The sequence below is a fragment of the Tigriopus californicus genome, chromosome 7, assembly GCF_007210705.1.
Source record: "Tigriopus californicus strain San Diego chromosome 7, Tcal_SD_v2.1, whole genome shotgun sequence".
NCBI lineage: Eukaryota > Metazoa > Arthropoda > Copepoda > Harpacticoida > Harpacticidae > Tigriopus > Tigriopus californicus.
The window spans coordinates 11,529,335-11,552,207 of record NC_081446.1 but is presented as its reverse complement, the minus strand read 5'-3'; the positions used below and the strand labels follow the sequence as shown (position 1 = coordinate 11,552,207).

At 41.7% G+C, this 22,873-nt stretch overlaps 3 protein-coding genes across 3 annotated transcripts; 2 read left to right on the top strand and 1 right to left on the bottom strand.

Annotated features, from left to right (window-relative positions):
- The first annotated feature begins 2,653 nt into the window (after window positions 1-2,653).
- Window positions 2,654-16,919, top strand: LOC131883650 (gamma-1-syntrophin-like). Its single transcript, XM_059231163.1, has 10 exons — window positions 2,654-2,917; window positions 2,995-3,140; window positions 9,091-9,241; window positions 10,400-10,561; window positions 10,911-11,225; window positions 11,997-12,181; window positions 14,115-14,273; window positions 15,283-15,510; window positions 15,990-16,196; window positions 16,772-16,919. The coding sequence occupies exons 1-10, from the start codon at window positions 2,785-2,787 to the stop codon at window positions 16,880-16,882; spliced, it is 1,797 nt and encodes a 598-aa protein (XP_059087146.1). The 5' UTR covers window positions 2,654-2,784; the 3' UTR covers window positions 16,883-16,919.
- Window positions 16,920-17,004: 85 nt separating this feature from the next.
- Window positions 17,005-18,756, bottom strand: LOC131883651 (uncharacterized). Its single transcript, XM_059231164.1, has 5 exons — window positions 18,620-18,756; window positions 17,923-18,089; window positions 17,614-17,860; window positions 17,376-17,555; window positions 17,005-17,310 (listed from the first exon to the last, which is right to left on the bottom strand). The coding sequence occupies exons 1-5, from the start codon at window positions 18,697-18,699 to the stop codon at window positions 17,160-17,162; spliced, it is 825 nt and encodes a 274-aa protein (XP_059087147.1). The 5' UTR covers window positions 18,700-18,756; the 3' UTR covers window positions 17,005-17,159.
- A 1-nt stretch (window position 18,757) lies between these two features.
- Window positions 18,758-20,968, top strand: LOC131883649 (uncharacterized). The gene is made up of 5 exons (XM_059231162.1): window positions 18,758-19,013; window positions 19,077-19,314; window positions 19,384-19,618; window positions 19,679-20,486; window positions 20,547-20,968. The coding sequence occupies exons 1-5, from the start codon at window positions 18,787-18,789 to the stop codon at window positions 20,923-20,925; spliced, it is 1,887 nt and encodes a 628-aa protein (XP_059087145.1). The 5' UTR covers window positions 18,758-18,786; the 3' UTR covers window positions 20,926-20,968.
- The last annotated feature ends 1,905 nt before the right edge of the window (window positions 20,969-22,873 follow it).

Here is a 22,873-nt window from a genome sequence, read left to right as displayed (position 1 = left end):
AGTTTAGATTTCTGGCCTTTAAGTAGCGGTTAGAAGCATAAAACCACAATGAAAGTGTGGGTTTCCATTTGTGAATGCTCCATTTGAATGGCTGTCCTTCTCGGCATCATGTTCACAAGACATAGGGTCTAGACCTCGGAGTGGACCTTTCTTTCCCTTGCCCATTCTTATCCCCAAAGGTCAAGAAGCCTTGGAGTTGGAGTAGATCTGTGCCATTGTGGGAAGGAAATCAATAGAAGATATTCAATACCAAAAATATGGCTTCGACATTGGTTAGGAAGGTGAGTGAGCAAAATGCAATTGCTTCTTATGAGGAAGCCGTTCTTTGAAAGCATGTGATTAGTACCACAGGAAACACCAAAGAACAGTCTTTTCCATTCGGAATAGTCATGTTCTGGTTAGCCATAGAATTAGTTAACAGAAAGCGTTTTCCTGGATTCACTAGCAAATATGAACTTCGCCACTTTTTTTCATCAGGAGACATTTAGATTTATCGAGTGTGTGAGAGAGAAATACCGCATGGTGCGGGTTGCCTTGAAAGGAGCTAAAGGGGACATTGTAATTGGCGTTGTTATCACATTTCCCCCTTCAAGCAACCCTCGAGCGCCAAAGAGGATTTTCCGACTCTATGTCTTGTTTTGGCCTTGGAGTCAAAATTTGATATGTTTGTCTCCTATTTCCCCTTTCGACTCTCAATCCTTGGCCTAGTAAAAACTGTTGATCTCCAATGTGGCCTGGACAAAACTGAAACCCTCAATCAAAACTAGCTTTTGTGCTCTTGGTCGAAGTTGACGGATCCAAAACAAACACTGGCCATCGTAGCTTGAAATGACCTTGTCAGCCGTGGGAAATGGACTTGTCTTTGCTCGTTGGTGTGGTGCTTTTTGCTCCTGGAAGTCAGGGGTTCACATGAAATCAGCCATTCACTTCCATCTTCCAAGCAACCCACTGATTGCTTCTTGGTTTGATCGGAGAGCGGATGGTGCCCTCTTGAAGACCTCTTGAAACCCAATGCCTCAGAGATAAGCCTTTACCCCTTTCTACAAGGGACGCGAAGCCTTGTTAATGGTCTGTCTTTACGTGTACAAGTTTTCTCAACTCTCAATCGAGAATCCTGTTCAAGTGCGTAAAAGCATGGCTGAGAGGTCAAGATTGAGAGTACTGCCATCAAAGTTGATGGCCACATCTATAAGAGAATATTTGACATTCTATTTAACCTTTGGAGTTCCAAGGTTGGTAACTGTTGGTGACTTTCTAAAAGTTTAGCTCAAGAAATAGTTACTAATACCACGAAATCGATTAGCTTACAGTGGAACCTGGCTTACTTACAATAGTTAATATCTTTTTATTCCAATATATGATGCGCACGGTCAACATTTCTAGTCTTGAAAAGACGATTTGAAATTGGTTTGTAGGGGTTAGACACATAGTTCTCCAGAATAAAGCCGCTATGGCAACAATCGTCCCTCATTTTTCTGGAATTACGTAGATTTGGACTTTCCATCTTTTATCCTTTTTTTGTATCTTCAAACGAATTCTTTAGAGTATTGTTTTCACAACGAAACGAATCCATTTGACTTGAAAAATCGAAGCCCAATTGTAACAAAGAGTGCTTAATATTCATTGATAGAAAATAGATTGGAATGGCGACAATATACATGTTTATTATAGCAATTTCACGATTGTAGAATTGATAAGATATCTTATTTTTTGGTCGAAATTAGTAACTTGTAGACCAGTCTCTAAACATTCAAAAAACTCTGGAAGCAAAATCAAAACGACGTTTCACTAAGAAGAAACCACTTAATGTCTCGATATTGAGTCATAAAATGTCATTTTCACAATGAGATGGCGGCACTGAATCTGAATTGTACACGCACTCGTATCAAAACTTTGGATTGAGAATCTTCAATTTAGTCCGTTTGTGCTCAAAAACTTCTTGAACTTCTTCTCCATGGGAACGAATTTCACTTTTCCAACCTCAGGTCACAGCAGTTAAGAAGCAAAGAAAAGAAAATTTAAAATTTGTAATGTCAGTATTTGTCTGTATCGGCCAAGAACTGACTTTTCTGACCTTCCAAGGTGCCATTTCTGTTCTTGAAGAGTTCTTAAGGATTGATGAAGCAAGATATTGCTTATTGAAGAATATGTAAACTTGAACTCGAACGGAAAGGATGAAGTGGTTTTGCAGCCCCCCCAACTTGATCATTAGAAGAATGCCTCTTTGGGGTGGTATCCGAAACCACCTCCAAAGTTGGACCCCAGTGCACTAGATCTCGTGACAAGAATTAATGCGGAAAGGCACCGAAATGGAACTAGAGACTCGCCATAGCACTCGCCTCCCATGCTGGATTCGATTTTCCCCCTACTTTCGAGGGTTTAACTCGAGTTACTGGAAGAGAACGAGATTCTCGAACAAAAACGACTCGCCTTCTTTTTTGCTTGATATGTGGTTAATTGATCGCTTGCTTTCATCTGGGCTCCTTTTTGGTACTCAAATAGAGTCTCGTACTGTGGCAATAAAAAGCGATGATGATAATAAGAGCCCAAATGCGAGCTTTGGATCGATCCATTGAGCTCCATCAGTTTTCCAGTTCTTTGTTAAAAAAAACTTGGAACAATGAGAAAACACTGAAGGGTCTTCTCATGGTTTTGAGGTGAAGCCACAGTCAATGCACGGGTATGTAGTAATACAATATGTGGAGTACTTCTTCCACTCACTGAGCTAGTGGCGAGTGCAGATAGGACTTTCATGCTGCCTCTCAAACCCACCCAATAGTTCACATGCCCAGATGGAACAAATGGGAAGATGGAATCCCTGGAACCAGTGGCCTTGAAAAGGACCCCAATTTGCGAGAGACCAAAAAACGAGATTCAGAGTTGGCTGGATCCTCATTTCCCTCTCTACTAACAAGCCGTTGGTTGAAGTTGCGCTATTTCAAAAAAAAAAAAAAAAAAAAAAAAAAAGAACGTCTTTCCATCCTTCCATTCCAGCAATACCATTACGGATAGTGAATGTGAGCGATGGAAAGTGCCGCCCTCAGCCCGCCAGATTGAAGGTCTGTCCCGAGTATTTGGTTCTGCAAAAGGAGGAATTCATCTTTCCAGATGATGACGATACCTACCCCAGGGATAACAAGGTAAGCCAGACCCTCATTTTCGCTCTCAATCAAAGTGGCATTAGCCCCATTGGCCTCCTTGTGTGTAGCATTAATCACGGTTTAACGAAGCATACGGAAAGATAATCGCCGATGATAAAGCCTCGAGCCTAGCACCAATGGGCTCTTTTTTTCTTGCGTAAATACCAAACCAGAGACCAGACCCTGGCAACATGCCATGAAGCACGAACGAAGCAATGATTATCCGCATTGTGGGTCGAGCTTTGAATCTGGGCTTGATTTGTGTACAATTACAAGACAATGCCACAAGGTCATTATTTGTTCCTCCACTTTGAACCAGCCTCCTATTGGTCATTGGTATGGTTCAAATCGGGGACCTGCAGTACTAAAGTAAGTGTTGGAGAAAAGGGCAAAGGATTTGGGGCTAGACCAATAAATACATTAATTTGTGTCCTTTGCCGATAGTAAAAGGAATTGTGGCTCAGGCGAAAGTCGAGGTTTTGGTTGGCCTGAGACTGAACAATTTGTAATGAGGTTGTAAGAATAATTGGTTTGGCGCCACGAGCACTTCATAACGAAAGTTCTCGAGGTAGAAATGGGCCAACCAAGCCTCAGCTTTCAAGTTTTAAATGGGGCTGAAGTTCTCCCGGACTTTGACTTGGATATGGTCATACGTATTAAGTAAGCCTTACTATAACGGGTAACCTGTAGTTGGGGGGGGGGGAGCTAAAATTTTGAATCATTTATTAGGCCCCCAATTGGCTCCCCTCAAAAGGCCCCCACCCCAAATCCTCCATAGTTTGGGTCTTCATCAAAGCATTAAAACGTTTTCCAACTTATCAATCAAATCGTCAAATATCTTGATCTGTAGATACGCGGTCTCAACCCTGCTGAAATGGCTTTATGATTGGATACCGACCACTTATTTGGTCTTGATAAAACGATCGATAGTCTTGGGAATCAATATCGATCATCGAAAGTTCTTCCGCTAATTTTGGAACAAATTTGTCATTGAGAGGGCTAGTTGATGAGCCGGGTGAGCCCTTTCTTTGACTGATTTTCTTTGAACAATTGAATATAAGAAGACAATCCATTTGTTCACATGCACTCCAATCTAAAAAAACACGATTTTCTCAGAATACTGAAATTAAGTTGAGCATGATATATAATCCCTTCATTTACTGGTGACCCTGTAAAGAGGCAAACGTTCAAACGTTGTGATTGAGTATGAATGAATAATAACATTGTACATGTGCACGCTTTGAGCTCAATTCCGGTTAATACTTGATAGTTCAAACAAGTCGATGTCACTTGGGTCTTGATTATGCACCGACACGATGTCCATTTGGTGAGAGTTGCTCCGATTCAATATAATTCCAGTTCATAATCTTATTTATGCGCATATTGTTCTAAATCCGGACATAAAAATGACATCTCTGAGCGAATGAAATGTTGGCAGAAAGCCAGAATTCCACATGGACTTCTCCAGGGCTAAGAGAAATGTGAGAATACTTTATTTTCATCCAGTACAATCCCTGGGCCGAGATGAGAATGGCAATGGTCTTTAAGAAGTGCATTTTTCTGCCAGCAATGTCTTTTCATACTTTTTCATCTACTACCATTGAGCTGTGTTGTTCCTTGATGAACTCGCTTAAGCCCCAGTCAGTAAAAATTTGAGTGAAAAAGTGGTTTAAGCCTGGAACATCGACAGTAAAATCCGTGAAGTTTCTTTCGTTTTGGAGAGCTGCTTCCTTTATCCAAGTACTTCAAGAAGAGCCATTTTGAGTTCTGGGAGTGGAGAGCTGTTTTATAGTTCGCCCAAATTGGGTCATAATAGGAACCTTGGGAAAACGTTGTAAAGTAAAAGGAGCACTTGTCCGACAACATATTACAAATGGACAACTGAGGGGAGACGAAAGTGGTATTGGACCATTCAAGAAAGGAAATTGAAAGGCGATAATCTACCGGAGAATATGGGAAGGAACGTTGTCCAATATATTCATTCTCCTTTGGCCTTTGTAACTGGATTCAGTTGATGCACAACGATACAATGCAGAAAAATATTGGCCGATTTTTTTTTTTGGGGGGGGGGCAGGAATGAACAGGTGATCATATCATGTTAATATTCAAACAATGTTTTCCCCATTTTAACGAATCATTTATGTCACAGGAATAATAATATTTTTTTAATACTATCGACAACATGCCGTCTATCTTAAAGCTACGATAAGGGAAAGGAGTGCCACAAATAAACTTCATAATGTTTTTAATCATTCCATAAACATGTAACAATGATATCTCATTTACGTATTGGTGGTGTAGAGAGATTACTCCCTCTAAAGCGATAAGAAAACCAGCCACAAAAAATCTAGAACACGCCCCTCAAGTTTCCATTTTCTCTCTCATTAAAACGAGACAAGGGAGTTCGGATGCTTCATATCCTGTTTTCCCCCAACATTTCGCGGCCCTACTCATTTTTGGAGAGGGAAAAACACATTACAATTTCCCCCAGTCCCTCGAGTGTAAAAAGAGCCCTGGAATTTCCTGCCCAATGGACCGAAATTGAATGGGAATGGACGATTATTTTTGCTCCACATTTCCACCGGACGGTTTTCTGCCAAGTCTGAATCAACAGAGTATTAGCAGCAGTACGAGCAGCATGGAATCCAGGATGGCTGGGTGTTGTTTTTGCCCTCCCACATCCGTGATTAAGCCTGAATGAGCCAAGACCATTGTCGAATCCTTTGTTCACCATGATGAAAGAAAGAGCTGAAGTTCATAACTTTTCGTGCCCTTATCTGGCTACCAAGCATCTTCTAACCCCCCAAACCTTGGATTGGTCAACGACCAAAGTTTACTTTTCTGCCCCGTGTTTCTCTTTGTCCAACCTGTTTTAGTGGAGAAACTTATCTTTTTCTTCATCGTGACCCCTTCATCACATTTAGTTTTGGCACTCTTGATCCTGGCCCCATTTTCACAACGTTTGGGTCCATAAATGCCCACCAGACAGAGGCTTAATAGCTTAATCTGATGAACGAGAATGAGTTCCAGAGTCTTGCCCCAGTTTTAGAAATTGGATGCCTTGAATACGGGATTGTGGGCAGTTGTGCTTCTACATTCATTGCCAACCCTTATATTTCGGAGCCATTAAGGACGAGTGGAACAGATGCTCTTGACAGCCCTCTTGGGATCTTATTTGCATCAAGTTTCGTAACAGTCTTTGGCAAAACGTGCGTACGTGAAGCAGGATTTTCTGTTTCTTATCACAGAAACATGAGCTTTAAGGGCAGCTCAAAAAATCAGCAATGAGTAATTTGTAACTTGAAAGTTGTTTGGCGCACAAGTTAGAGCACCGAAATTGGGAACAATTTTGAGTTTCAAGATCCTATTTCCTAGCTCCTCCAAGTTGTGAAACGAAAGGAAAAGTCCTCAAAGGCTTTGATGAACCATTAAGGATCAGGTTTCTTCAAGTTGTTCCAATATTTGATCTCTGATCTAGTTTATGAGTTCTTGAGATATATGAGCTTTCGGCACGTTAGAGCCACCCAATCGATCAGTTGTGGGACTAGGAACATGGAAATCCAAAACCTTTATTGGACCCAACGGGGAAATTTTCAGCAAATTACAAGATGAATTTACAAGAGATGGTGAATCTGCTATTGGAAGGTGGATCAAAAGCCAGACATGAGGATTTATTTTACACCCACGCAATTTTCTGTGGAGCATCAAGTCGCAGGTAATAAAACACAATGGAAGCAGTTTCTCAAGAGGTGCTACACAAGATCTCTAAGTTCCCCATGGAGTACAGCCCAACCAATCTCCCACTTAAAGCTCCCAAGAGCTTTGCTAGGTTTCTTACCAAGTGTCTCAGACGTACAATGTGATCGCAAAGTTCTTGCTTCTTTTTACATTATATTAACTAACGAACGGCGAAAGCATTTTTTTGACATTTTTTTTAATAACCCGATTTTCCCCCAATGTATACAAACTAATCAAAGCATTAAAGCCATTGGGAGTGGAAAGGGGTTGCACTTGATAACTGGACATACTTTTGTCGTTGTATTTTACAAAGGCAACCTGATCCGTTACATTAGCTCTATATCTAGCGATCAAAAAGATGGCCGAAAAAGGGACGATTGCCATTCAAATTTAGGATCTCCCAAGTCAATGTTCTTTCTTCCAAGGCCATTAAAACTGACTTTTTCCTTGCTGCTCGTTGATTTAGAAGATGTAAAGCTGAGCAACATCCAACATATAAATTACCAGAGAAGATGAATTAGGTCAAGAACAAGCGTACTTTAACAATGACAAAAATAAACCATTAGTTTTTGCCTAAGCTCTCCCACAAGTTTAGACATACCAAATTTGACCTTATATTTGAAAGCAAGACAAGACACTGTGTTCCTTCGATGGATCATAGACTTTGTGGTCACAGTGTACGATCATTGGAAGGACGCCTTGAACATTGCTTGGGTTGCATGTTCCTTGTCTGGCACGAGCAAAAAAAAGCAAGACATCCTGACGGGAGCGGGCATTAGGTATTCAGGAGATGAATCAGTCTTGCCACTAACATATCCTCCTTTTTTAACTACTTCTGTTTCCATGAACGACAAAGCTTGGGTGTTGTGAGTCTTGAATTCCCATTACTATTATCTACAACGGGGCAATCGTTGTTAGTTGGGCTGGTGTTTCTTATGCCTTGTAATGGATCTCTTATGGAGGGTTCTTAAACCATAACGCGGATTGCATGTTATTCATGTCTGGATTGGAGTATGTGGAGCGAGGACTTTTGAGATCCACATGAGTCAAGATGAATAGGCTTGATCTTGGAATTCCCATCGCAATCATTTCCCCTCGTGTCGACCAACATATCATTAGTGTATCTCGCGTAAATTAACATCCTCCCCCCAAACGCAGCTGGCAAACGAGCTTGCCTAGAAAGCTTTATGCAGGTTTTCCACAGACAAATCCCATTATAGGGACGCTGTATAGGGACTGGAGGAGACAATGAAGGTCCCTGGAAGAAACAAAATAGATAGGACTTTTTTTGCCTTTTGGGATGCATTACTGTAGGGTGGAAGCTAGATCGGTAACTATTCATTGTTAAAAAAATCATGCTGTAAATGCTCGGTTTTTCCTTGGAATCTTTTGTTGTACTATCGATTTTCTGGAAGACAAAGTATGATCCTAAGTATAATACAAGCTTCTTCTGATGGCAAAACTGGGTCCAATAGAAACTATTTCATTGCAGCGTCCAATTTTTCTCAAAAAAGCCTGTGTTGCCCTCGAATCGACCTTGAGTTCCAGGCAACTTTAATCCGACTCTCTGGGCCTTGTTCTCGATTAGATTGTGCCAAAATTTCGAGCATCTTAAGAACCGAAATTGACTTTCGTTTCATTGCACTTCACGTCAAAAGCCTCTCTAGAAATGGGAGGTTGCAACGAACTTTCCCGTTCCCCTTGATGATGCATAGACAAGAGTGGAATACAAAAACCCCAAGCACTGTTAAAAAAGCAAATATTTCCATCAAACATCCTCGACATAATTGGCAATTTGCCCGGATAGACATCCTGGATTGTTCCTCCCGGAGTTCCTCTGATTCGGTAAAGATCTCTTTAAGTTTCGACCTTGTCACGTTGTGCTCCTTTTTTTCGTCAGAGACTCAATAGCCTTCTTGAAGTGGAAGGTGGAACCTGACACTACTGACAACTTGGCTTAGAGCTCTGCTCGGATAAAATGAGAAAAGGCCCTCGAAACTTTTGTTACTTTGCTTCGCCCCAGGGAACGGATTACAACCAATGGAAAAACAGAGATACAGACCGACCCGGTTCGAGATAAAAAGCTCGATTCCAAATGTGGCTACTCAACATCTTGGTGCTCGATCTGGCACATCCTGGCCTTGCCCGCCCAACCAACCTTATCCGCCATTTTCATTATCTTTGCATTAACTTGGATGTCTCTTTGTTTCAGAAAAGAACCTTGCGATTGAAGCGACAACTGGATGGAAGTCTCGGCATCAGCGTCAAGGGTGGATCGGATCACAATCTACCAGTTCTAATCTCGAAAGTTTGCCGAAACGAGGACGATGACCATCCTTACATAGGGGATGCCATTATCAAAGGTGAGAGGGATGCACTCACACTGAAGATGAAAAAGGGACCCAATATAGATCTTTGTGGTCATTTTGAGTGCATGCATAAAAGGAGGACACGATTGAGATTTTTTGACCAAAATTTCAGGGATATTGAGAACTTGTTCCTGACATTGTATGATCGATCGAGTCAGAGCCGTGTGATAGGATCTCCATTCAAGCCGAAGGGCAACCTTTAATGTTCAATGGTGCATAGTCACCTTCGATTAATTTGTATGCAAGCAATGAAGGCCATCTATGAACGGCCTTGGGTGGCCTTGGCCGCTTTTGTTCAAGCGGTATAGGCGAGATTTGAAAATTGAACATAATTTCTCGCTACTTTTCTTCATCCTAGTTGGTAAATTCCTCACCAACTGTAGACTAGAAACCCGTGAGCATCATAGCAATAAGAAAAGCTGAACAAGAATTCATTCTTGTCACGTTCCTTACTTTCCGGACTTTGTCTCATCCAAGTCAGAGCGACACAAGTTCTTGGGTCAAGCTATGATAGACACTGAAGGTCATTTATCTTGGATCGGAGCATTACTTTTTGGGATGTCTGATTTGTTCAAGATGCTCAAGGTAAATCGTTTCAGAATGGGCCTTGGGGCTTTTCCGTTCGCCCACAAGGCACACGTCAGATCTGTGAGAGGAAGGCTTGACAAAAGTTGTGGCATATTGGGGGATGGTTTAACTTTTGAAAGTGGCCAACAAAAGCTTGGACCAAGGCCCCCAATAAACTTTGTCACAACAACAAAACTTGCTTTTGGAACTGCAATTTGGAACAAAGCTTAACCTACGATGGAGGGGGCCCAACACACAACTTACAATAAGTGTACAGTACAGGACTGAAACATTTATCATCTCCCTCATCTAGAAGGTGTCAGGTGAACACTCAGTCACGCATTTCCGTCGTCGTTCTTTTCCTTCTCAAAACAAATGTGTTCATTCCAGTAGTTTGGTATTAAAGCTATTTTTCAGCTAGGCACGCTTACAATTTATGGGACGTGCCCTCTTAAAGCACCACTGCCTACAACCTTCAATGTCTTGAATAATGGCCGGATAGGCCTCACGTTGAGCCAATTGAAGAGAGTTTCGGGCTTTTAAGTTTACCGCCTTCAATCCCATTGACTTAATTTTCCATTCTAGTGAATCAAATGTCTTTAGCCAATGTGACCCATGATGAGGCCATCAATATTCTTCGCAATGCCGGCCCCGAGGTCATTCTCACGGTCAAGCATTACCGATCGGCGGCTCCATTCCTTCTCAAAGGTGTTCGACAACTAATCCCGGAGCAGGAACAAAACATGGGTAAGAATCTCTGGCTTCGAATTAGGCCTCATATGGCACATGTCAGGGGCCCTGGGAGCGTCAATTTGGGGACTTTGTGGGTGGCTTTGGGATTCGAACCTGTCGTTAAGAGCAGGGGTCCCTTGGGGGTGTGCATATTTTTTTTTTGCTTCAAATGCATTAGGATGAGTTGCGATGCCCACTGAATCTTGGATCAAATGCAGATATTCCTTAGGGAAGCACCAAATGTTCAATATCTGCAAAGGCTTGAGATGTCAGATGCTTCCTCCACGTTGTACAGCACAGAACAACATGGCGGGGTTTCATACCAAGCATGCTTTATGAAGTGTGTTTCCCCCTTCTTTTTAAGATCTTGTGGATGGGAACAGCAATAATGCTACCTCTGCACCCGCATCCGGTCTGGAACCAAGGGACGAGAGGACACCGTCGATTCCGTCAGCCTCCACCACCTCACAGTCTCAACAGCACCCGCATCAGAAATTCTTGCCACCTTTCAATGCATCCTCCTCTTCCTCGTCAACAGCTCAATGTGATTCCAGGATCCGTGGAACCTCTTGTGGAAGTACACCCGTGATTGACTCGCCGTGCTCGGTAGGTTCCGATGGATCCCTCAGTTGGAACGGTATACCGAGAGTCAAGCGAAAGTGGGTCGATGTGGTCGAGGGTAAGCAGACTAAGATTAGATACGTTTGTATCCTATGTAAATGTACAGTGAGCCATTTAAATGTCACTTGAGAGAAGTGCTAGAAAAACGTTCTCACTTTTTATGGGCAGCTAAAATTCTGATTGATGCACATTTTTGACATTGCGAAAGTAGACGCTATCAGTTCCAAGATTCAAAACAAGTTCCAGAGCAATATGGTCTCGTCTCAGTTGTGGAGCCTACTAATAGAAAAATGGTTCTCCGAGCTTGGGAAAAATGGAACACTGACAATAGAGTGTTGTCTACGTTTTGTAGTTGAGTCTGGTACACAAATGTTTGTTCCGACCATAATTCAAACGGACTGTCCATACGTTTGGTCCCTGGGGAATCTTAGCTTTCCATCCGACTTCTTGTCAAGATAAATTCGGGAAAGACAACTCCAATAAACAGACTTCTTGTCTCAAAGAACACCAAGGATTGACATAGTACAGTGGATAATCATTGGTTTCTTACCAAAGAGCAAAACAAGCACTCGGAGTCTAGGAACAAGTAGAGCATTAATGACCCACATTTTCAATCATAAAAGTTGTTCCAATGAAATAGACAAGAATTGGGGGAACACGAACAAAAAAATCGATTAAGCTGATGGTAGGCTTTTTAAAGTGTTCTAAACCCGACCAATTACTTTCCCAGGGCATTTACTACTTTGGGATCACGTGTCCCAACGCTCGGATATGGGATCTAGGCACTGGAATGGTGAAAATAAAGGGACGGTTCTATCTTTCGTTCCAGTTCCTTTGATGATGGCTTACATCACTCGCTATATCTTCGGAACCGACAAAATTCGCCCCAATTCGTTTGAAGTCCGTGGGATGAATGGATCTCATACTGGGGTGGTTCACAGTCCAGATTTAGCTGTCCTCTCGCATTGGATCAAGCTAATCTCGGATTATATCATTGCACTAACCAATGTCAAGGTAAGACATAACCTCTAACCTTAGCATTGTAAAAAAAGTATTGTAACGTGATGTTGGATAGCATGGTGAGAAAGGAAAAAAAGAAGCATTAAACAGGAAATCCCCGATAAATCATTGAAAAGGAGGATACAGCCCACTGCAATTCTCTGTTATGGTTCCGATAGCTCGCTTTCACGAGTGGATTTTCAAGAGCTTCCAGTGGTTGCTGGCATTTCATATGCATCGGCTCTGTATTCAATAGGATTTTTATTCCGCTTTTTCTCCTCGCAATTCATTCCGCAACTTGGAACGGCCGAATTCTACCGATTTTCAGCTGTTATTTCATTACAAGGCTTTGGTCCCTTTAACGCCTTCTCCTTGGCTAGCATTGGTTTTGCTTCACTTTATCCTCAAAGATGTTTCTTAGTAAATGCCTTGAATTGTTGACATGGCTTGATGTCTTCGAATTGGGATGTTACATCCTCACTTTTGTCCCTCAAGGACTTCCGCCTTTTTGGGAACATGGCACCACTCTAAACCATCCATCGCCTCAATAGAGGAGAGAGAAAACATCACGATAAAACGGGTAAAAGGAAAGGGAACTCGAGATTTTTCTCTCCTCTCTTTAACGTTTCCACTCTTTCTCTCGTGATGAATGCAAGCATGAATGGCTTGCTTGAGTCATGAACCACTGGATAAAGGACATGGTTGCTAAAGTTGAGACTTAACAGTTCGGAACTGAGTACAGGTATTACGCTTTTTATGAGACTAACCCCAAGTCGTTGTGATTACGTGTTCTAGTTTTCAGCTCAATCGAGTAACTTAATAAAAAAGTTATGACCTCTCAAGGCTCACTAGATAACTCTACACAACATGAATGAGCTTGCGCTCTTGTGGTAATTGATAACCAGGTGAAGGCTAAATCATTCATTTTATGAACTTTAGTTTACTGCGCTTTAAGAGGGTATATATATTGACCTCCATTGAGCTGAAATTTTAAATATGCAATTGCCAAGACAATTACAATACATTGACACGAATCAAACTTGTTCATTTTTAACCTTCGTGTCCCCGTTTAGGGGTTCATGCTTGAATGTACTTCCTTTTACCGCCTTGGCATGTAAGCAAAAGGGAGCCCTCAAGAGAGGAGAGGCTTTGAAGGGAAGGTGGGCCTGGTAGGGGCTTTGGGATTCCGTTTTTCTTGGAAGTGATAAAGTTAGCAATGAAGATGTCATTTGTGGAGTAAGCTGGATTGCAAAGACTATGAAGGATAATATTTTGAAGTGAAAAATGACCCACAAGTTCTTTTCTTTGCGAATCTCACAGAGACGACCGAGGACCCTTGTCAGTTGCCCTCTGTCCGTTAAATGGCTTTGTCAAAATGGCCACAGTTTCATACCTAGAAAGAGGTTAAGACTAATTGTCTTTGGAGAGGCTATTAATCAAAACAAATTCTGGCAGTCCTTGGGAAACCAAAAGTTCACACAATTTTTCGCTGGCGGTATGCTGTGTACGTATGTATGCTCAAGGACATTCTTCATTCTACTCTCCTTGAATTTGCTTTTGCTATATATTTACTGTAACGAAATGGCTAAGGCTCAGGAAAGTTTGCCTTCTTTGTTAAACTGCAGAACATACAGGCGAACTTCGATTGAACGACATTTTTTGCTGCTTACCAAATACTGTATTTACTTCATGGTAAGTCTCGATTTAACGTTACATTCTCTCCGTTGACAGACAATATCGTTAAATCGAAGTTCAAGTGTAAGTTAGCCAACACATATATCAACCTTTTGAATACAGTGGAGGGAGGTACAATCTAAGATTATCCATTCACATGTTGCAAGACGGGTAATTTCTATCTGAGTTGTGGCATAATCAACGAACGAACCTTACTTTCCATGATAATCCTACAAAGCACATGTCATCTACGTATAACAATTCCTTATTTCAGGCTGCTTTACTTAACCGTCAACTCTCCTCAAATGAACAGATCTCATACATGGGTTGGGTGGCTGAGGGTGTGTTGAATAGCAATCAACCCTGGCAAAACTGGACCCCTCGTTTCTTCGCATTAAAAGGGATCCATGTCTGCGTCTTCGATAAGCCACCGGTAAGAAGGTTTCGGAGCCACCATCCACCCCTATTCTTGGTAGCCTTGCTTTGATAACATAGAACATAATATGTTGTCAGGCGTGCCCCCTAAAGTCCAGCAGTCCTAGCTTAACAAAGCATTAGTGAAATTAATCCCCTTTCAGCCGGTTTTGTCCCAGTATTTTCTTCTCATCCCGAGGGGCTCATCCATCATTCTTCTTGTGACAAGGCTCGTGCGAATTTCAACTTGATCCTCTGGAGGGCTTTGTTTGGTAGCTAGTGGCAAGCCTCGACCAACTCGTGGGCCTAATGAACTTTTCTGCGATGTGGCAGCTCCCCTTGAAATGATCCCTGCCACGTCTTCCTGGTAATATTTCACCCGTTAATGGCGACCGCTCGCTCCAAAAAGTTTGTTTTTGCGGGAAGCAATTTGGGAACTGCATTTTGATGACACGAACCAGACAAGCTTTTCAACCCTTCATATGCATCGGCAACGTGTGCACCAAGATTCGCTGCAAATATCTGATCTTGCAGCTGGTCCCAGTTGATATATAAATACTCACAGAGATAGAAGGCGAACAATTTGAACACGGCAAACACGTCCGTGATAATTTCCATCAATAGCAACGAGCAGGTGGGACATGCTAATGGTCTGCTCAATGCTCTCTCCTTCTCTCTCCTTGTGTACCGAAGGGAATTGGGACAAAGGCTTGGATCTGATGTTGTCCTACTTTCGAAGCCCCTTAACAAAGGCCAACTGAAACATTCATCAATCCTAGGATGGATCATCTTGTTTTGGCTCAGCAGAGCCCTTGACTTAAAGAGCTTAGATGGTTATAGATCAACGAAAACCCCTGGGCCCATGACCTCTCGACGTGGAACTACTCGTCCCACTTCTGGTCAATCCCAGTGAAGTAAAGGCCCCATTGTCATGACTCATGAGCACCACCTAATATACGTACATCGGTTGCATGGTCAATTGAGTTACAACTCTCAAATATGCCATTGAGGTTCTGTTTGCATTCCAGATTGAGGCCAAGGACTGGAACGGATCCCACGTTCAAGGGTACAAAACGTATGAGGCCATGTTCCGCATCATCAAGGAGAGTGAGAATGTGGATGAGCGACAACATTGCTTTCTGATCCAAACCACGGGTGGTGAATCGAGATATTTCTCCATGGAAACCAGAGCGGATCTTCTCAGGCTGGAGAGTGCTTGGCATCGGGCCGTGTGCTTCACCATCGCAGATCTTGGGGTGAGAAATGGGATTTGCTAGCTAGCCAAGTTTGCTCGTGAGATCTCGAGACTCCTGGATCCGGCCATAAATTGGGCACTCCGTACAGTGATCAATTGCGAGTTCCCGAGCAAATGGTCATACTTTTCTTTCTTATGTTAAAGTGATTGCTTAGCACTGCTGACACAAGACCAGCCAAGGTGAAAGCCTCTGTTAAGGAGTCCATGGAAGAATATCTTCCAATATTGTTCCTTGGCGCCTCCTTCCTGTCAGCCTTTTCTTCGGCCTTCTCCATCATGTTGTAATTACATTAGGCGAAACAACTTTTTCTTGCAATGAGAACCTTCTCGACACGATGGAGTACCAAATAAGCCCATCTCTTCCGTGGATCTTGTACTCTTACCTCATCCGTTCCAATACTCTCTAGTCAGCCATGTCTTCCGCATGGAAACGAGATGAATGAACGTCATGGAGTAACCGGTGTGCATTTTATGTTCTAGTCCAAGACGTTCCATGTGGTCCACAAGAATCTCCCTGCCGCCTTCACCATAGATTGGACTGACGGTTTCCTATTGAAATCCTTTGCCTCGCCCAATTACCATTTCATCTACGCCTTTTCACAACTCAAGAGCTCTTCAGACGATGGAAACTCCACTCTAAAACTGGAATTTGTGGATCCACCAGGAACAAGAGAACTCGTGGAACAGGTAAACTTCCGATATAATCTCAAAACTTAGCCTAGATGCTTTCAAAGGTGCCCCTCCTGATAAATTGAAGGGTTGTCTTTTTTCAAACTTTCAAGCCTACATAAAAAGTAAAAGAACACTCAGGAAGAGACCAAAATGTAGCTAGAATTTATTGCTCGTTTTTTATCCAATTCGTACTTTTGACATAGCCTATTTTACGCGTTCTCAATCCACTCACAGTCATTGGCTATGAAAGTACACAATAATATTGCTTTCTTCCCGCCCACTAATTCCTGGTAGGACTTCATAACCTCGCGAAGGTATTGAAATTCTGCCGGCCTCTAACTATAGATCCATCACCGTCAAGCTCTTTGGGGATTCAAGGCCCACGCCAACTACAAAGAAACTTTCCAGACGAGGATTCTGAAAGAAATGTCGACCACGTCCACTAAATCGGCAAAGGACTCAAAAAGTTCTGATTAGCATCTAAACCCATCCCCTATTCGGCATAGCTCAAATATATTCTATTCTGAAACGATCACTCGAATTGGAACGACATGTCTGGACCAATGAAGCATCCTTCTTTCTCGTTCTAGGTATTGATTTGTCCTAAGCTCCAGGATTTATTGTTCTACATGCACGCCTTCTTGACGGCCAAAGTGGCCTCATTGGATCCTGTGTTTCTCAACCGAGGTCGACTCTCGTGATCAAATGGGAATGCTGATCCCTCTCAAGCGTGGAAAATTCTAACTTTTAACCATTTGAAGTCCTACTTTGAAGCGCTTGTTGCGCCCTAAGAACCCGTAACGCGAAATGATTACGTGCATAATTATCATTTCTATCAGATCTCTATTTCTCTTTCCACATTATATCGACAATTCTACTATTCATGTTCAAAACTGTCATCCTCCATAAACTCTCTTGTAATGGTGTTCACTTGAACCATTGATAATAAATATTTACATACTCGAACTCTTCGCACTCTCAAAGGCTTTTGTAACAAGTTGTGATATTTGTATTCACCAGATATCTATTGGTTTCCCCTGGACGAAACTCGCAGAACTCCACACAATCGCCACAAACTCGGGAATGCCTCGCATTTGCGAAGGCAGTTTGGCCAAAAATCTGCTTCTTCCTGCGATTAAATCATAAATCAAATGTAAACCCCCTTGTAGCCTCTTCAAAGAAATTGAAACTCACGTAGTCATGTCATATTTGGCCACTTCATGAACCTTGATAAGCCGTCCAGAGCAAGTACAGGCATCAATGTTAACGGACATGCTACAGGTCAACCCATTCGAGGGACAATGTTCCACGCATAATTGGGTCATGTCTCCAAAATTAGAGCACTCGCCAATGACCTCAACAGCGGGTTCGATTCTAGGTGCAAAAGGATACGTGAGAAATGTTGCCACATCTCAATTGAGGTCATCTTTACTCCACAGCCTCCAATGGATCTTGTGTTCCAGACAAGAACTGTCTTGACGAGGTAGGTGGGATCAAATTCAATGAGTGGGGTTGGCCACTGTTTTGGCATTCGTTTGTTTTCCTCTCCTCCATCACATATCGACGTCGAGTGGACTGGCTCTTCCTGGTGGGCTCCAGATCTCGAATATTGGAACATCGTCTGGCACAAGACTGGCATTCGTTGATGAACCCAAAGCCTTCAGCGGAGATTCGAGCACCTGCTAGGGCAAATGATGTCGGATAAAAGTTTCCTTGGGATCTCGAATGCCCGCTTACGTACCATTCAGATGGAAGATGCCAATCTCAGCCAACTTGGACACAAACCCATTGCATGCACATTTGTCGATCAATGTCTTTTGCCAACAGCGATTGTTCTCGAAGTCGCATTGATCATGACAGACGACAGATGTGGAGCCAAATTTGTCGCAACGACTGATCACATGGTCGCTGCCAAATAGACAAGGAAAAGCTTTTTAGGCCTCTGACGGCGTTTAACTTTTTCATACCTTTTAAGGATAGGGTAAAGTGTTTATGAATAATGTATTTAATTGGATAACTGCCCATCTTTAGATTTTTGTTAGATTTGATAACATTTGTAGGGTTTCATTACAAGATGAAGTTGTCCTTACTTTGAACTTCATTTCCAAGTGGACATGAAAGTTAACAGAATGAAAACTGTTTATAACATCAACTTTCCATTTGGGGATCGAGTTCTGGACCTTCGATTAAGATTTCTGAAGCACTACCCTTTGCTGTAACAAAACATGCATGCTAGTTTTATCTATATAGGGAATCGCTTCAGAGACAGGTTAAAGTCAATATGTGATCAAGTCATCTTAATCTAATTTGTTTGGCAATTCATTAGCAAACTTGTGCACATTTGGTGCACATTTGGCTTATGCAAAAAAACATGCCATACAATTATCCTCACCACACCACTTGATCACATGTAGAAAGTTATAGGTTTTTAAGATTACCTTGATGCTTGATTCGGACTAAGACGAAAAAGTAAAAAAACTGCTGCAATGCCAAGACCGACTTTGGTGATGTAAATCATGACTGAAACAACAGAGGCACTTTGTCACTCGTGTTCCTCTTGTAAACTTGGTGACACAACAAATTTATTGCTTCAGAGTCAGTCAAAATGACGACGAAACCGGCTCGAGGAGTTCATTTTAAGATCATCCTGGTCTGTTTGGCATTCGGATTACCTTTGGGACATGAAGTTATTGCCAAAGAATATGACAAGCACCATATGCAAAATTCAAACTCAACGAAAAAGGTCGAAACGAAGATGGAACATTCCGCCTCGAATAAGACACATGTCCATCGTCAAGAGACCGAGAAAAAGGGCATCGTCGACACGAAAAAGTGAGATTTAATAACTTATTGAACCATGTTTAGTACTCTTTTAGCTAAATTTACCACGCACAGAGAAGGGTGGACAGCCGATGAGTTGGAGTGCCCAAATAGCGGCGTACTTCACCGTCAATGCACCTTCAAATGCCATAAAATCTCCGAAAGGGACAATTCAAGGATTTGCTCAACAATCACCGATGTTAAGCGATGTTCGTGTAGTGGCATGAAGATGGAGCTCAAGGACAAAATCGTTTACGACTTGGAAACTGGAATTGTTCTTACCCAAACTAGTGGATTTGATTCCATTTCTGGGGTAGATGAGAAGTAATGGGTTAACTTTGTTGAAGTGCAATAACTTGAAACAAACATGCCTTTATTGTAGCTTTGCAAATCTTGTGTCGAGACTTGTAAAAAGGTCCCAGAGTCCAATAAAAAGAAGCTCAAATCCGGTTGGAAGAAAATAAGCTTCCATTGCACCAACGAATCTGAAGCTTTGAATCAAACCTCCGTTACGGATATGAGTACTTTGATATTCACCTCAACTACCGTGACCACTCCGGAAGCACAAACCGATTACAGTGAGGAGGAAACGGAAGAAATCTCGGAGGAATACTCAGGTGACAAAAAAACATATTTCCGCAAGTTATAAGAAAAATCACCCAACCTTAAAATTTCAGATGAAATGAGGGTCAATTCTGGAGAAACAACGAATTCAACGGTCAGCATGAAGAAAATTGTTGACTACGATACTCTAGAAGAAAGTAGTGAAGAAATAGATGAGACTGAGGAGGCATCAAGTGAGGAGTCAGTTTCAGAGCAATATTCTGCCAGTCCAGAAGCTGTCAAGGCTCGAGAAGAATATTTGGAGGTGGCTTATTCCGAGGACACATTGGAAGATTACAATAATCCTTCCTACAAAGACAAAGCTTTGTTCTCTGAAAGAGTAATTGCTCGACCAAATGCTGCAGAAGAGTACTATGATCCTTATCTGTACAACATCTATGATGATGTGGGTGACCTTGTTCGAGATCGACGTTCCACCGACGATTCCCTCCAAGAATTAACGTACTACAACGATGAGCAAGATCTTGGACAGATGCTCGTGGAGGATTCTCCACCTACACTAGCTGTTGAGTACCAAGAAAACATTGAGAGATTGGGAAGCGACGAAAGCCTCCCCGAACAAGACAGAGTGGTCCACAGACCAAAGCCTAAAAACACACATCACCATCCCAAGCACCAAAAAGCCACATTGGCACCATCGAATGACTACGAAAATTATATTGAAACTCCAAATACAAATCAAACGACAAAGACTCCACATGGAACCTCAGATGACAAGTCCACTACGACAATATCTGATGTAACGAACTCAATAGAAAAACATAATGGATCTTCAAGAGCGCTGGAAGTAAATCAAACTAACATTGGATCAGCTTTAAATCAAGAGTTGGGAAATTCTTTGGAAAACAGACTGCTAGTCGAGTAAGTTATGCATAGATTGCTCTCAGTCACATTTAATTAAGCCACAGGCCCAATGTCTAGGACCCAATTTCACCCTCCCACGATTGATCGGTCCAAGCCTTGTTCTCCCATGGGCAATGAGACCCGGTTCTGCACTGAAGATTGCGCTCAAGATGGGAAGACTTGCGTCATGAAAGTGGAACTGAATCGATGCACTTGCTCGGGATACCACGTGGTTTTAACCGAGATCCAAAAATGGGACATGATCCGGAACGAAGACGTATTTCTCAGTACACCTGATGGACAACATTATGGGACAGGTTATGTGCGAGAATGTGGATCCTGTGTCGACTATTGTCGAGATTGGCCGGGAGAAATTAAGGAACATCAGGTCAACACCGCAGGGCTCTCGTGTAAAGAAGTGGCAGAGTCTTTTGATAATCAAAAGAAAGATGACTAAATATTTAAATTATTATGGAGCAATAACATAAGATCTGAGTTCATTTGAAAGACTTTGTTATAACCGTGGATGTCTCCACTCATGGTTCACCCTAGAGGGCTAGTTCAGCCTATCCATGTAAAGAAGAAAAATGTTTCCTTCCCGGAACTTGAATAACGTTTTCTCAAAACCTCCGTACTGAACCACCTGAATTTCTTTCTTTTTTAGAAATATTTTTTGAATCTCCTTTTGCACCATTTTAGGATCAATAAAGGGCGATAACCTATCGCACTAGGATTAATAGTATTTAGATACGACAACTACAACATACATCGTTCACACTTCAGATGCCCTTGTCGTCATCCTTGAGGCGACAAATAAACATAACTGGGCTCTAAATCGTCATACACAGTACGAGTTAATGTGTAAACAAAATCGAAAGCTACAGGGTTGGGTCCTAAAATGGAACCCCTCTAAATTGAGGTTTATGCCAACATTTACTTGGAGGATGGGCTGAAAAGAAGATTAGGTTTTTGGGTTTAACTATTGATGAAAATTCAAATTGGGCATGCATGTCATATTAAGCAATCAGATTAGTATAGTTGTTTTGTCATTTTTTTTGGAAAATAATGCAATATTGTGAATTACGGATGTAGGAACCTTCAAAACATCACGAAGAAAGATTTTTATATCTGGAGTGTTGTAATTACCGAACTCTGCCTTTTCGCTTAAATTGTAATACAGTGATTAATGAGTGATGACTCTAGCAAGTGCAAAAAGTAATATTAATCCTCAATATAGTGTATGTTTTTTTTTAAGGTGAAATATTTGGAAGGTCGATGATTTGGTCCTAGTAAAACAAATTGCTTTTATGTTCACTGCCTGACTGAGAACAATTCTGAGGTCATGAATCAATCAGTTTGAAAACAGCAAATAGGTAATCCGACTGTGTTTGACTTATCCCTTAGCGCTCTTCCAATTCTCTTGGTTCCAAAAGTTCTCGAACTACCAATTTCCTAGAGCGTGGAACCACTCTTTTCATGGAGCCAACTCCTGAAGGGATTTTGATCTTTTAACTAAGCAAATGACATCACATACCAGAAATGATAACTAGCTCATACCAGAAAATATGTGGGTATTGAACGGAGGTGACCATTTATAAACTCTTGTAACCCAAGTGCAGAAAAAATCCACCAATGCTTTTAGATCTATCTGTCTCCTCAGCCTGAGAAAGTGAAAAAACGAAGGGATGGACAATAATACCCAATAAAAATCCTAAAATAAACGCCCCAGGGCTCATGAGAGATCTGGACGATGTGGGTAAAACGATAAAACAATTTCCCGCTGATTTTGTGACAAAAGTATCAGCTTTAACGCTTGATGTAATTGATAGTTTAGATCTAAGCTCAGCCATTTGAGCATCGCCTCTGAAAACAGCCATCCATAAGTGTTAGGGTGTAGGATTCTGGCAAATAAAAAAGGCCTCTCAAGCCCCAAAAATGGCAACTACAAGTAGCAAAAAAGGCAAATAAATCAGCAAATAGCCCTAGAAATGGCAAAAGGAGAGGCAAATCAATCCAAAAATGAATTGGCAAACGAATGACGAAATCGTGGGAAAATAAGCCAGAAATATTTTAATCGATAGCTCATGGTATTCAGTATGCTATTAACAAAATTTCATCATGGAGAAAACAATTTTGAAGAGGTTGAATAAGGTATATGTCATTGGTAAATTGTGAAAAATTGGGATAACTAAATCTTATGGTAAAATATAATGAGTATTCAAGCTTATCCTGACGAAACTTTCTAGCATCCATACAAAGAGTGGAATCTATTAACTGAGCATCTACAAATTACAAGAAATGCATTTGGAATGACGTTGTTTGGAACAAAAACAAATCCATAAAGGGGTCTTAATTTTTGCCTAAGGCGCCCAAAACAAAATGGAGAAAGACGGCGAGTGCTAAAT